The sequence below is a fragment of the Pecten maximus genome, chromosome 3 (genome assembly GCF_902652985.1).
Source record: "Pecten maximus chromosome 3, xPecMax1.1, whole genome shotgun sequence".
NCBI lineage: Eukaryota > Metazoa > Mollusca > Bivalvia > Pectinida > Pectinidae > Pecten > Pecten maximus.
In genome coordinates, this window is record NC_047017.1 from 31,575,558 (window position 1) to 31,591,509 (window position 15,952).

General features: G+C 33.5%; 1 protein-coding gene across 3 annotated transcripts; it reads left to right on the forward strand.

The window, feature by feature from the left end:
• Positions 1–1,708: 1,708 nt before the first annotated feature.
• LOC117323906 (DNA repair protein RAD51 homolog 1) lies at positions 1,709–15,069 on the forward strand. 3 transcript variants are annotated; one of them, XM_033879430.1, is made up of 10 exons: positions 1,709–1,907; positions 7,683–7,815; positions 8,239–8,376; positions 10,180–10,297; positions 11,152–11,243; positions 11,547–11,641; positions 11,947–12,060; positions 13,045–13,174; positions 13,428–13,549; positions 14,333–14,607. In XM_033879430.1, exons 2-10 carry the CDS (start codon positions 7,729–7,731, stop codon positions 14,454–14,456), a joined length of 1,020 nt encoding a protein of 339 aa, XP_033735321.1. In that variant the 5' UTR covers positions 1,709–1,907; positions 7,683–7,728; the 3' UTR covers positions 14,457–14,607. The 3 variants fall into 3 exon arrangements, with proteins under 3 accessions (XP_033735321.1, XP_033735320.1, XP_033735322.1); XM_033879429.1 differs by lacking the exon at positions 1,709–1,907 and adding an exon at positions 5,282–5,513 and having other exon boundaries at positions 14,333–15,069; XM_033879431.1 differs by lacking the exon at positions 1,709–1,907 and adding an exon at positions 5,296–5,505.
• Positions 15,070–15,952: the final 883 nt, after the last annotated feature.

Below are 15,952 nucleotides of genomic sequence, written 5' to 3' on the forward strand. Positions count from 1 at the left end.
ATCATAAACCTATGCATGACAATCACCCTGTATATCAACCACAAGGGATAAAAAATTGCAATTATAAATAGAATTTTCAACATCTTTATTTACTGACTGTATCTTTTATCTGATTCCCATGAGTACACTTTTGTGTGCTATATTTGGGTTAAGACACGGGGTAAAAAGTTGTGTGTCAAATCAGAGAAAGTATGTTGTAGGAAAAGGTACCTAGACAAAAAAAAGAAAAGAAAAACCAAGAACGACTGCCACTGCCACATATCAAGACACATGTTGTCACAAGAAAGTGTATAGCAACGTTACATTTAATTATAATGTGATAACATCACAAGGTGGTGCTGTCTGCACAAGATGGCTTAGTATACGTGCATTAAGATGTGACATCACAAGACGGTGTTTCATACATTAAGAGGTGTTATTACAAGATGGTGTCCCATACATAAAGACATGTCATTAGAAGATTGTGTCTCATATATTAAAACATATGTAAACATCAAAAGATGGTGTTGCGTACATTAAGAGGTGTTATCACAAGATGGTGTCGCATACATAAAGACATTTGTCAACATGTGTTGCTTACATCGATAAAACATTTGTCAACATCAAAAGATAGTGTTGCTTACATTAAACATTTATGAACATCAAAAGATGGTTTTGCGTACATTAAGATGTGTTATCACAGAATGGTATCGTGCATACATAAGGACAATAAGTCACCAAAAGATGGTGTCTTAAGATGTGTTATCACAAGATGGTGTCACATACATAAAGACATGTCATTAGATGGTGTTGAATACATTAAAACATTTGTCAACATTAAAGGATGGTGTTGCATACATTAAGACGTGTTAGCACAGGATGGTATCATACCTCAGGAAATGTCACCACCACAAGATTGTGTCGCATTAATAAAGACGTGTCATTAGAAGATGGTGTCACATACATTAAAACATTTGTCAACATCAAAAGATGGTGTTGCTTAATTACATAAAACATTTGTCAACATTAAAAGATGGTGTTGCGTACATTAAGAGGTCTTATCACCGAATGGTATCATACATACATAAGGACAATTAGTCACCAAAAGATGGTGTCGCGTTCATTAAGACGTGTCGTCACAAGATGCATGTGTCGTGTACATTTAGACATAAATTAAGACGCCATCACAAGATTGTGTTATGTTCATTAAGACATATCATTGAGATATCTAATATATCATCAAAAGATTGTTTCACATGTATACATTAAGACATGTCATTACAAGTTGGTGTAACATACATTAAGATTTGTTATATTGTGTTACATTCGTTGAGACATCTTTCATCATCAAAAGATTTGGTTACGTATATTGAGACATGTGTGATCACGTTATAAAAAGATAAAAATAAGTAAAAATATACAGTAGAGAAATAAAAAAAAATATGTTCTGTCTCCGCTGAGCATCGAACCTGTACTGACAGTAACTTGATTAGACTAGCTTACTTATAAAACTAACGTTACAATTTGTGAACTTATTATTGATTATACTCGTGCCGCTGTGTTCTTCAGAAAATACAAATATTAGTAATAATTTACTCCAACACCAGCTTAAATGTTCATTTTCATTATTTTTCTTTTAATGTGCGCCATGCATTAAAATTTTTGGCCAATCAAAACGACGCAGTGCAGTTTGTCCGAGATGACATTTGCGCGGGATTTCTGATTGCAGAAAAACAACAAACTTTGGCCACAGGACCATATCAGAAAGACGAGATGATGAATGCTGCAATCCTAGTGTTTTGAAAAACGACACTTTTCACTAAATTCGAATACTTAGTTAATAATGTCTATATTTTGCAATGTAACTTGTAACATTCCGCATTAAATAGCTGAAGGTTCGAAATCCTGAGTCCTCTTGAGGTGATTGCGTAAGTTCAGCTGTTCAATTGGTTCTTGCATGTAGCTATAGGCCTAGTTAGCTAGACGTCTTTGTAGGCTGTCTCGCTTTTCCTGGTGCATCTCCTTGTGTGTACACTGTACATGCGACTCCTCCACATTAATTATTAACCCAGATTTAAATCTGTTCAGTCTATCGATACATCTCTTGGCGACTCGACTACATGATTACAAACCACAGGTACTTGAATGTGGACATGATTATGATATTTCTAATTCAAATGTTTCATTATAGACGAGTAAATTAATGGATTACAGTCGCATGCTTAATTTGAAAAAAAATATCGTACCTCGGCCTTATAAATCCGAGGTACGATATTTTTTTTCAAATTAAGCATGCGACTGTAATACATTAATTTACTCATCTATAATGAAACATTTGAATTAGAAATATCATAATCATGTCCACAAGTACCTGTGTTACAAACTCCGTTTTTCACTCATCAGTAAAACATTTACACGTGCATTTCAGAAAGCACAAAATTAAAAAGAATCATTACAATGGGACAGGCAGTTAGCAAATTATAGAGTAAATACAAACATCAATCTCACATGAATCTGAGGAAAAGAAAAAGCATTAAATTTGATAAAAGTTATATAAAAAAATTCTTCCTCAACCACAGGTACAGTACATTATTTAAAAATTATACAAAATATTACATAAGAAAATATACTTGATATGTACAGAGACATATATACAGAGATTGGCAGCTCTCTATTTGCCCTTGTGTTTACATAGTGGTCCCTGACCTTCCCACAATCCTTTGCGGTCGCTCGGTTCAGTCTTCACTAGATGCCATATTGGAGAAAACTTGAAAACCAGACACATAATTATCGATAATTTCTATTTGAAATCATCACCAAGATCCAATTATGTGCTTTAATTTTATTAATATCAAAGTGCAGAAGTGTCATCAATATGAAATATATCAAAATTTGCTGTCCAAGTGTTTGTATTTTGAGTATGAAAGTCAAGCACAACGCAGGAAAGATCGGCGGGAATCTCCAATTTTCGAAAAGTCCCTATGGGGTTTTCGAGAATACGGATAAATGACAACAATATGCAGGATAATCAAGACCACATTCCATAAGTATGATAGTTTTTGGTTAATGTGGTAACTTTTGTAGTGGCCTAGATAAAACAATGTGCTTTTTGTGTGCGTACATTAAGAGGTGTTATCACAAGATGGTGTCGCATACATAAAGACATTTGTCAACATGTGTTGCTTACATCGATAAAACATTTGTCAACATCAAAAGATAGTGTTGCTTACATAAAACATTTATGAACATCAAAAGATGGTTTTGCGTACATTAAGATGTGTTATCACAGAATGGTATCGTGCATACATAAGGACAATAAGTCACCAAAAGATGGTGTCTTAAGATGTGTTATCACAAGATGGTGTCACATACATAAAGACATGTCATTAGATGGTGTTGCATACATTAAAACATTTGTCAACATCAAAGGATGGTGTTGCATACATTAAGACGTGATATCACAGGATGGTATCATACCTCAGGAAATGTCACCACCACAAGATTGTGTCGCATTAATAAAGACGTGTCATTAGAAGATGGTGTCACAAACATTAAAACATTTGTCAACATCAAAAGATTGTGTTGCTTAATTACGTAAAACATTTGTCAACATTAAAAGATGGTTTTGCGTACATTAAGATGTCTTATCACCGAATGGTATCATGCATACATAAGGACAATTAGTCACCAAAAGATGGTGTCGCGTACATTAAGGGTCATCTATATAGCAGAATAGTGTTGAATTTCAAACACGAATAAATACCTTAAGATTTGCACAAAAAATGTCATGTAATATACCAAAATGTTTGTTTGGACATGTAGCTTCTTACAATCACCAATGATATGCTATAGATGCTACCAGTTTCTTCTGTAGAGTAACTTTGTGGTAAGATTTGGCATGGAATAATTCTAAGTCACGCAAATGATCAAACCTGAAAAATAGCCATGCTGTTATGTTCACAAGTGTCTATAGCACAGGGTAGGAGCATTTGTTTGACCGGATTTTACTGTATGTACGTATAAACACTTATTTTGTTTTGACCTTGAAATGCAAATGGCAGCTGAGAATAATATTACACAAATATGGCTTAAATGAGGCATTTCAGTTAATAACAAAACTCCTATATCGTACTTTTAAGACATCTCATCATAGTAACATGAACATTTGAATGTCAATTTGTTAAAATGGTGAGTTTGCAGCCTTTTTCAGAAATAGGCATATTTTACCCCAAACTCAACGGTTGAACATTTTTTCATAAAAGCAGTCTTCTTGCCACTTCAAGAATACTTTATATTGTCTAATAAGAGCATTTTTGATGTTTTAAATATCTCCTTATATGCCATATTTGTGTGATATCGTTCACGACCGCCATTTGCAATTCAAGGTCAAAATAAAAACAGCGTTTATACATATAATAACGTCAAAGCTGGTCAAACCAATGCTCCTATTTTGTGCTTTAGACACTTGTGAGCAAAACGACATGTCAAGTTTGTGTAATATATGGGATACAAATGAGTTAATTATGTCCCCCTGAAACATGCATTTTTCTTACGTTTTGTTGAAATTTACAAACAGCTTAACAAATTACATATCAACAGCAAGACCCAGGGTTTGCCATGATACATACTAAAAGTTCATCATGTTACTTCTGTGACATTGCACCATAATAGGGATTTATAGGTCTGTAAAATATCAATGTTTTGACTGGATTTGCTGTTTAGATGCCCCTTAAGACGTGTCATCACAAGATGCATGTGTCGTGTACATTTAGACATAAATTAAGACGCCATCACAAGATTGTGTTATGTTCATTTAAACGTATCATTAAGATATCTGATATATCATCAAAAGATTGTTTCACAAGTATACATTAAGACTTGTCATTACAAGTTGGTGTAACATACATTAATATTTGTTATATTGTGTTACATTCGTTGAGACATCTTTCATCATCAAAAGATTTGGTTACGTACATTGAGACATGTGTGATCACGTTATAAAAAGATAAAAATAAGTAAAAATATACAGTAGAGAAATAAAAAAAAATATGTTCTGTCTCCGCTGAGCATCGAACCTGTACTGACAGTAACTTGATTAGACTAGCTTACTTATAAAACTAACGTTACATTTTGTGAACTTATTATTGATTATACTCGTACCGCTGTGTTCTTCAGAAAATACAAATATTAGTAATAATTTACTCCAACACCAGCTTAAATGTTCATTTTCATTATTTTTCTTTTAATGTGCGCCATGCATTAAAAATTTTGGCCAATCAAAACGTCGCAGTGCAGTTTGTCCGAGATGACATTTGCGCGGGATTTCTGATTGCAGAAAAACAACAAACCTTGGCCACAGGACCATATCAGAAAGACGAGATGATGAATGCTGCAATCCTAGTGTTTTGAAAAACGACACTTTTCACTAAATTCGAATACTTAGTTAATAATGTCTATATTTTGCAATGTAACTTGTAACATTCCGCATTAAATAGCTGAAGGTTCGAAATCCTGAGTCCTCTTGAGGTGATTGCGTAAGTTCAGCTGCTCAATTGGTTCTTGCAAGTTTCATGTAGCTATAGTTAGCTAGACGTCTCTGTAGGCTGTGTCGCTTTTCCTGGTGCATCTCCTTGTGTGTACACTGTACATGCGACTCCTCCACATTAATTATTAACCCAAATTTAAATCTGTTCAGTCTATCGATACATCTCTTGGCGACTCAACTACATGATTACAAACTCCGTTTTTTACTCATCAGTAAAACATTTACACGTACATTTCAGAGAGCACAAAATTAAAAAGAATCGTTACAACGAGACAGGCAGTTAGCACATTATAGAGTAAATACAAACATCAATCTTACATGAATCTGAGGAAAAGAAAAAGCATTAAATTTGATAAAGTTATATAAAAAAATTCTTCCTCAACCACAGGTACAGTACATTATTTCAAAATTATACAAACTATTACATAAGAAAATATACTTGATATGTATTAATGTTGTTTTTTTATTTGAATTGCCATAACCTATCGATTAAATAAAATAGCTGAGTTCCTGTGCTCCAACTGTGAACAAACACCTGAACCAGAGACATGCACACTAAATATGCTACAACAAAAGTACAATACACTACACTTCAGGACTTCAATGCACACACTTCCTTCATACATTAATACCTAGAACACACATACACCAGTTTATCAAATTTGATAGGAGTATTATGGTAAGCGCCATCTGTCCGTCCGACGTAAATTTTGTTTTTCCGGTACTGGTGACCTTTAATTTTTGACTGATCTCTTTGAAACTTGGTATACATTATAATTATATGAAGTTGTGTTACCAAGAAAAGAATTTTGATTCAACTATTTTTGCAAAAGTGATTTGAACTGTTTTTTCATATCAGTATTTTAGGACCTGTATAGGCTAAGCCTGTTGTCCAATCCAATTTGTATATCTATCTCTATTATGAAATATTGTATTTAAATTAATTCAAATGCTTGATTGAATAAAATATTTTGAAATGAAATGAAATATTTTGCCCTGGAAAAAAACTGATTCAGCAATTTTTAGCTCACCGGTTACGAGTAACCGAGAGCTAATGCTGTCACCCAGGTGTCGGCGTCCAAGTCCCACCCCAAAACTTTAAAAGTTTTTGGAGTAAGTTTTTGGAAAGCTTGTAAGTCCAAAAGTATACACCTCATGCCCTTCTAAGTTGGTTTATACATTCATTAGAGGTCTAGGAGTGATGTTATGGCATTTTTCGCATTTTACCATTTTGTGGACTTAACTTTTTTTGCACCATAACTCACTTTAAAGTTTTGGGGGTAAGTCCAAAAGTATACACCTATAACCCTTCTAATTTGGTTTATACATTCATTAGAGATCCAGGAGTGATGCTGTGGCAAATCATGCAGAAAAAAATTGGCATTTTGGCATTTTACTATTTAGTGGACTTACTTTTTTTGACACAAAAACTCACTTTAAAGATTTTGGGGGTAAGTTTTGAAAATCTTGTAAGTCCACACCCTTCTTATTTGGTTTATACATCCATTAGAGGTCTAGGAGCGATATTATGTGACATACAATTTCAAAATGACATGCTTATACATACATAAAAAATATATGCATAGTGTGATTGCTGCCGCCGGTGAGCTTTCGCAATCATTTATTGCACTTGTTGAAGTAGTTTTTGCCCTCCATTTATTTCTCGTACTTAAATCTTGTCCAGAGATCTATTGCTGTTTTGTATCAATTTCTTTAAATCTGAAACTTGGTAGGCTTTATAATCATGATATCAAGTTGTGTTTAATGAGTTGCAGACTTTGATTACTTGTTTTCCTCCAACTGTTAAAAATTTCATCATTGACTTAACAGTGAAAAGTGAGATTTATAGCTACTCAGCTAGCCACTCTTAAGGTGATGTAAATCTTGCAAGATAGTATTTAAATTTTAAAACTACTAGTGTAGTGTTATTATGCATGTGAGACATTCTGCTTCCAATTTAAAATTCATTTGAAGTGAGTTTTACTTAGAACTATAAATTAATACAGATTAAATTTTAGTTTCCGCTTCCACAATCTTTATTGCCAAGTACACTGCTGGGAATGTGAAGAACAAAATTTACTTAAAAATGAGATTATGATATATGTTGATATATATATTCATAGGTTTTTAATTTTTTTTTTTTTTTTTAATATTCTAGAGAATAGAGGGAAATCTGTTATAGTTGTAAAAGAAAAGATATCAAGATGGCAATGCAGGAACGGAGACAGGCCGAAGAGGTGGCGGATGTAGAGGATGAGACATTTGGACCACTCCCTCTCAGCAGGCTGGAGGTTAGGCATACACATTCAGTATACAAATCATTTTTTGACAGTCTGCACTAAAAACATATTTCAAGTATAATTTACCTGCTAGTCCTATTTAGGAGTTTTGTTTTAACTCCCATATAGCCTAGGAATGGCTGATAAGCATGCCGATTTTGGTTGCAAAATGTTACAGCATGCTTTATTAAGGAAATCTTGCTAATTATTGAACATTAGCATTTATATATTTGTAATTATTTTAAAAAGGCGTATTGGTGTAGTTCCTTCTATGATAGTATGTGGCTGTTATTTCAGAACATATCATCGAAGAAGCAATTTTCTGCTTCATGTACTGTTAGTTAGGGAGCTTCAATTTTAATTTAGTATGTGACAAGACCTGCAATCTAACGATGTTATATTTCTTTGCCTACAATATGTCATTTTCTTCCACAGGCGAATGGTATCAGTGCAACAGATGTAAAGAAAATGGAAGATGCTGGTTTCTTCACAGTAGAATCAGTAGCATATACCCCCAAGAAAAACCTTCTGTCTATCAAAGGCATAAGTGAAGCTAAGGCTGACAAAATCTTGGTGAGAAAAGAAATACATTGTATACCAAACCATATATAAAATACTGTTCAATAATAATGCATTGTAGTAGAAGTATACCAGATTGCATACATTTAAAACTGGGTTTCTTATCCGTGAATTTTGAAATTCTGCATAAGGTAGCTAGGTGAATTTTGAAACTTGACATAATATTTAACACTCTTAATGCAACCCTTATCTTGTCTACCTGGAGAAAATATATCATTATGATCATAAAAACACTGCTATCATTTATCATGTGAAGTTATATTAAAAGTAAATGAAATATACTGCTTAACATTACATCAAATAGAACACATTTGGTCAAACTGCTACTCACTGCACATATGAATCAGTTTTAGCATTGATAAGTAACAGGGTTCCCACATACACAGCCTTGAAAAAGACCCTGAATTTGAAGGGTTGTCCTAAAAAGACCTTAATTTGATATAATACTTTAAACTTAAGGCTTGATAAAAAAAGTCCCTAAAAAGGCTATCAACACATCTGAAATGCATTTTCAATATATATTTGTGATATTATTTATTCTGCTTTGCAAAAGATAGTGAAAAATGTTGTGAATGATAGTAAAGTTGGGAGTTCTGACTTTTTCTGTACATTAATGTTAGTCTTGTGCCAAGATTGATTATAATCAATATCTAATCATGATCAGAAAGGCAACCGATTCCTGATGAGATGTCCACATCAATGATTTTTTTTTAAACACTACATGCAAGTTCAACTTTCATTTTCACTGAAGAGAGAAGTTCTGTCATTTTACTCTTAAACATAATTTCCTACCAATCATGCATTTCAACTATAATAAATTGCAAAATGAATATATATAACTGTTTAACAATAAAGATTAAAATGTTGAAATGGTATAAAAAGATTTGAAACTACTTAGAGTAAATGTAAAAAAGCTAGTATCAAATCATAATGGCAGCTAAATATAACTCTGCTTCAGAGAAAAAAGGCCTATTCAATCCAGGAGTAAAAAAAAGGTAATATTTTTAAAGGATTATGTAACATTAGGCTCACCGATTAATGATTGAAAATCGATCGGTTGACACTAACCAGCTTTATCTGATCATCTATGTTGAAATCTCAACTGATTCCCAACACTAATTAATGTTACAGAAATGTTGGTATACAAAATGTTAAAAGCCTACTTGTAATACACTAGTGTGCATGCATTACAAGTGTCTTTATGACCATTATCATATTTTCATTGTTTATATTGAGCATTCAGATTGCCAAGGAATTTATCAAAAAATACTTCTCAGTCAAGACAAAGATTTGAGTAATACTTAACAGGACCATCGAGAGCTGAACAAGTAGAAAAAATAGGAAAAATTAGGACAATATTGTACAAAACAAGCAGAACTTGACATGATCGGTCTCACAGAATCAGCGGACACATATGAAAAGGAATGCAATTTCTCCCACATATCACTGAGAAACGAAAAGTCAAATGAAAAAAAGACTCTTTTCACAAGATCTGAAAGCAATATATCTGAAAAACAGAAGAAAACTGGAAAATTAAGGTAACAAAAATGAACCATAAAAACAATTGTTGTCATTTTCCCCCTAAAAAGTCCATAACTTTGACCTATAGATTTCTGTACGAACCCCAAGTAAGGAAGTGTGTGAGAGAGGGAGGCCTTGCTTTGTACTTCACTGTTACTTGTGAACAAATTGTTAAAGATTATAATTATGATAGCAAGTTTTTTGAGACTTGATTAAAATCAGAGTTGATCAGCCTATTTTGAATGTTGCTTGATTCATGCGTAACTCTGTTTTCAGGCAGAAGCTGCCAAATTAATTCCTATGGGGTTTACTACTGCAACAGAATTCCACCAGAAGAGATCAGAAATTATTCAGGTTTCCACAGGGTCAAAGGAACTTGATAAACTGTTACAAGGTATATAAACTAAAAGATACTGTTTGATAAAAAAGATAATTTGTCAGTCTTTCAAAACAAACTTTATCAAAACTTCTCTGTAAGGACTATTTCAGCAAAATATCTACCCAATTGGGACTTTATCAAACAAGAAATACAAAAAGACTTGATTTAATTAAAACTGTACCATATAGTAGACATTTTCTCTTACACTCACCATACAAAACAAAATTATTAATTCTGAAGTTGTCTAGCGGTGTACATATTTCTCTGGTCCTTATTACATATTTTTCTCTTCAGTATCTAGAATTCAAACTTTTACCTGAAATAACTGGTAATAATAAAAACTTGTTGATAGGACTGCAAGTGTACAATTCGACCACAATATCAAATTTAAATGACAATGTCTGCCTCTCTTTGGATATGTACACATTGATTTTCTTCCCATGAACTCCAACAAGTTGTAATCCATCTGTTATCAGACTTTGAGCTTTTTGTCCTGTCACAACCTATATACAGTACTGTTAGATCTGTTACCATGTCTTTAAAACATATCAGTTACCATCAGTTAGAATGACAGGCAATCATAATGGTGCTAAGTTTGGTCAAGACATGGTTTAATTTTTCCTGAGTGTTTTCTGTGTTTACTGAGATGAAAGAAATGCACCAAACAAATAATAAACCACTATCTACCTGCTATCTATAGGTCCAAGATATATTAATTAGTCTGCAAAATAATTCACAATTGCCATGGTAATTGGGTCAAATGTCAGGATTAGTTACCACAATTCAGTTTTCACGTATTTGTAATACATTTATGAAAATCATTTTCTGTTTTAGTATGTAATTATAAAATTGTTACTTTAACACTGCAGGTGGGATTGAGACTGGCTCTATCACAGAAATATTTGGAGAGTTCAGAACAGGAAAAACACAGATTTGTCATACCTTAGCCGTCACCTGTCAGGTAACTTACATATTTGTAACATATATACAGCCACTTATTGTGTAAATAACTGCAGGGTTTGTCCCTGACATGTTTCCTACTTTAATACAGGAAATTTCATGGAAATAGATAAAGAATAGGGTGCTAAATCAGTGGGCTAAAATTTAACTATTGATACTGCACCTCTTGAACAACTGGGCCGTCATATTTATACATAATTAGAGATGGATTAATATGAAAACATAATAAATTTGTAGCCATTATGTCTTTGGGGAGAAAATGGATCGGAAATTAGTTTGTATATCAATTTTGTTCCATCTACAGTTACCCATTGATATGGGAGGCGGGGAAGGAAAGGCACTGTATGTAGACACTGAAGGAACTTTTAGACCAGAACGGTTACTGGCTGTTGCAGAAAGGTAATATATACAATACTGGAATCATTTGAAGAACCGGCACTTAAGTCTATATTATATTCTTGTTGAATCATGTACTTTGGAACTTGGTGAAATCATAGCAATTTTAGAACTTTTCAAAGTAGTATGTAGTTGGAATTTTTGAAGTACTGATAATGGTCTAATCAATTATGTACACATGAATTTTTATCAACAGTTTATGATTAATACAGTATATAGTCATAATTAAAATTTATAAAACTGTCACAAAGTGCTAGCCTACTGATTCTGTGAGAAAAGTACTCGGATATACAGACTTGTATTTATAGATATGGTCTATCAGGGAGTGATGTGTTGGATAATGTGGCTTGTGCCCGAGCCTACAACAGCGATCACCAGTCACAACTTCTTGTACAAGCTGCAGCTATGATGTCCGAGTCAAGGTAAACCTTTTTTTCAGGACATAACGCGAGGGTGTTTCAATTTACTGATTTAGTTCTTGAAATTTCACTTTGGAAAAAAAATGTATTCTTGTCCTCAAAAACTACACCTCATTTTTGGAATTTCATCCAGAATTTATAGCCCAGTGACACTGGCCAGTAGGGATGCGTGGAATCTGAACTTTAAGTATTATGTTTAGCAATTTAATGTATTAGTGTTATTCCTACTAAAATCGTGGGATGTAATTGCATTGTGGTATGGAAATCTCAAATCACCCTATAGATTTAACATAAATTTTAAATAATTTGGGTTAAACTTGAAACACCTAGATTTTCAGAAACTAACAAAATCTTTATTGCTTCTCCATGCCAGTTGACTTACAAATACTTGAAATTCAAATTGGAATGAGTTCTCTGTTAAATCAATTGAATTTTCTTCCAACTTTTTAGGAAGGGTGATAGTTTGGGTGAATATTTGTGATTTTACGAAATTTGAATTTTGAGAATTGGTTTTGCGAAAATTGCTTTTTCTTTTGCAATGCATCAATATTTACACATGTATAACTTTACAGGACAATCCTATACTGGAGGTTTGTGTGATTATTTTGGGTGAAATTTACAAATATTCAAGTGAATTCGCTTTGTGTTTGCTAAAACTTGCTATAACGAGTGGGACAGGTCAGATAATTATGTGTAATTTTTGTTGTCAATTAGGTTTGCTATTTTTTGTCATGTGAATCTTTGTAGGGCACTATAACATTTCACTTTGAGTATGAATGGCCAATAATGACCTTAATCACCCTGGTTGTAACTATGGTAAAAATCATAGAAGATTTAAAAAAAACAAAAAAAAAAACACCAGAATTTTGGTCATTTGCAATTAGAAATATTGACATTTGTCATTTGAGCAAACTTAATAGCAGACCTCTCATCCCAGCATGCTGCTGATCATATAAACTTAAACATTTCAATTTTGTTTTTGTGTAGATATGCTTTACTGATAGTTGATAGTGCCACAGCTTTGTACAGAACTGACTATTCAGGGAGAGGAGAACTGTCTGCCAGACAAATGCACCTGGCACGCTTCTTAAGAATGCTGCTTCGTCTGGCTGATGAGGTAAATTGGTCAAATATCAATGTGTTATTGCATGTAAGTTGGGGGCAACGACACATCTTAAAATGACATTTATCATAAATTTATAAAACAAATGTATATAGCATTCCTTGTTATAACATAGTAACACAATTGACTCGTGCCCTGACCGGGCCTCGAACTCAAGATCTACTGCACCCAATCATATATATACTGTAGTAGATATACAGATATGCATAAAGCCTTGATGTGTAAAAGATTATGTCTTTGATTTCAGTTTGGTGTGGCAGTTGTGATAACAAATCAGGTGGTTGCTCAGGTTGATGGAGCAGCCATGTTCTCGGCTGACCCCAAAAAACCCATTGGTGGAAACATTATAGCCCATGCCTCCACTACAAGGTAAGCAACCTATCGATCCCTCCCTAGCAGAAACAACAGGAGGCAGTTAGTACTTTAACATACTCATAAATATTAAGTACAGTCAAACCACTATGATTCGAACTTAGCTGATTTTATTTTCTCGCTGTATTGAAATTTTTGCTTAGTCCCAAATTTTCTCACTACGTAACACTACCAACAACCCAATGTATGATTTGAATTTTTACAAATCTAAGTTTTTGATGTATTAAACTTTTTTTATGGACTGTTACCTATGATATAATAGGTAATCGACATCTCATGACTCAAACACAAAAAAATTACTTGTACTGACCACTGGTCAGATGTTTGTCATGAATACCGCGGCAAGAGTTCACACCTCTCCCACACATGCCCTGACTGGCAATAGGAATTACGATAGGGTGCTTTGTCTATTCCCTATCATGTGATAAATTAATGATAAGGCCCAATTTATAGATTATTTGTGTATTTAGAAGCTAGAGCATTAAATCACTCCATTAGGTCACTGTGACCTTGATCTCAAGTGGAATTTTTACAATAATTTCTTGTCTGGACCTAAAGGTCAAGGCAGCTGAAAAAAAAAAATGCCTATTAAGGGAGAAGGGGAGAGAAGTTTTTTACAAAAACAATCTCTAGTTAAATATCTCTAATGCAAGCATGCAGCTTCAGAAAATTATAACTTTTATTTCCTGTTCCAACATAAATGTTGACATACAAGTATTTAAACTGAATTTGTTTTTTGTTATTTGGCCGAATGAACAAATTGTCTTTTCTTTCTTGTAGATTATACCTGAGGAAAGGAAGAGGGGAAACTCGAATATGCAAGATATATGATTCTCCATGTTTACCAGAGGCTGAAGCTATGTTTGCCATTAATGCTGATGGAATTGGTGATGCAAAAGACTGAGCATAAGACAGAGATCTTATCAAATAACAGGACTGTAGAGCACCCTAACTCTGTCAACTTTTTGTGATAACTTGACTCCACTTGGAAGTTGACACAAAACATAAAGGAGACCACAACCAGTAGTGCTGACACACAAAAAGAATGAGAAAAATAAATTTTGCAGGAAGGATGTGAATCATGTCATTATAGAAGTGAAACCTTACCTGGACTTTTGAGTGGTACAGGTGTATTTTGACTTCTGTCTTTACAGAATATAGGACTTTGAAAGCTGGCTTATGGGACTGGTTCCAAACCAAGTACTACAAGAGGCACATATGTATATAGAGCAGATACTGAAAGGACCAGAAGTGGAGAGCTTGTTATATAACTGTATTGTTGGTGACTGTTACAATGCTGTTATAAAACCCTGAACATGCACAAAATATCACTGCTGAGATTCAAATAGAATTGTTATCTATGATGTTAATGGCAGTGCAATATATAGCTGCCAGCATGCGAGATGTGTGCTGCTGTACAGAGGCAGGAAGCCTGTATCTTTATTTTAGATATCTAAAATATGTAAGGAAATGACAATAAATTATAACATTTTAATTAAAGCTGTATTGATTTTTCATATGAACTATAGCAATGTTTCATCTCTCATCCACTGTTTGCATAATTTTCATGTTTTTAACTTCTTTATAACTAACGAAGGGATTTTAGAGCACATGAGACAAAGTCTCAAGTGACCTATTTTAATTGCCTTTTGTTCATTGTCCGTTAGTAAAAAATATACGGGTACATTTTTGACTTCCCAGAAACCCCTGAACCAATTTCAATGAAATTTTGCAGAAACCTTCAATGGCCAAAGGTTAATCAAAATTGTGAATCATATGGTCCCTCAACCCCCAGGGGACAAGAAACTTCCTGATTATAAAGATGTGAAAATTTACCATTTAAAGATATAAACACAAGTTGAATCTTGGTAACAGCATTAATATAAACATAACATTATGCTATTTCCTTGTAAGTATCATTTTAAACATAATTCCTTTGATATCAAATTACTTAGAGACTGTAAAACACATTTCCTTTTGAATTTTGAAATCACAGAACCACTCTTCAGGGTCATTTAGTACTGTATACAAGTAAGGAATAGCCTAATTACCTGGTATACTAGAATTGTTTTTATCAACAATAAGAACCAATTTCAGGACAGTCTGGCCATTTATACCAATATTGGATAAACATTTTGTTTAGTTGTACGAAAGTTGAGAAATAGGCATAAATGTAAAATGAAACTGAAAGAGCAAACGTCGTATAATGCTTCGACCATTCTTTGGACCCTGATTACTGTTTAAACAAGAGACCCTGTTGGGCTGGTATTAACAACTTTGGTGATTCTTTATATTACCTTTCAGAAAAAGAATTAGAGCGTTTAAACAAATTTGATCCCTGTGACCTTGATTATGGGTCAAGGTAATTTTTCACAAATTTTGGAAATGTTGGTTTCACCA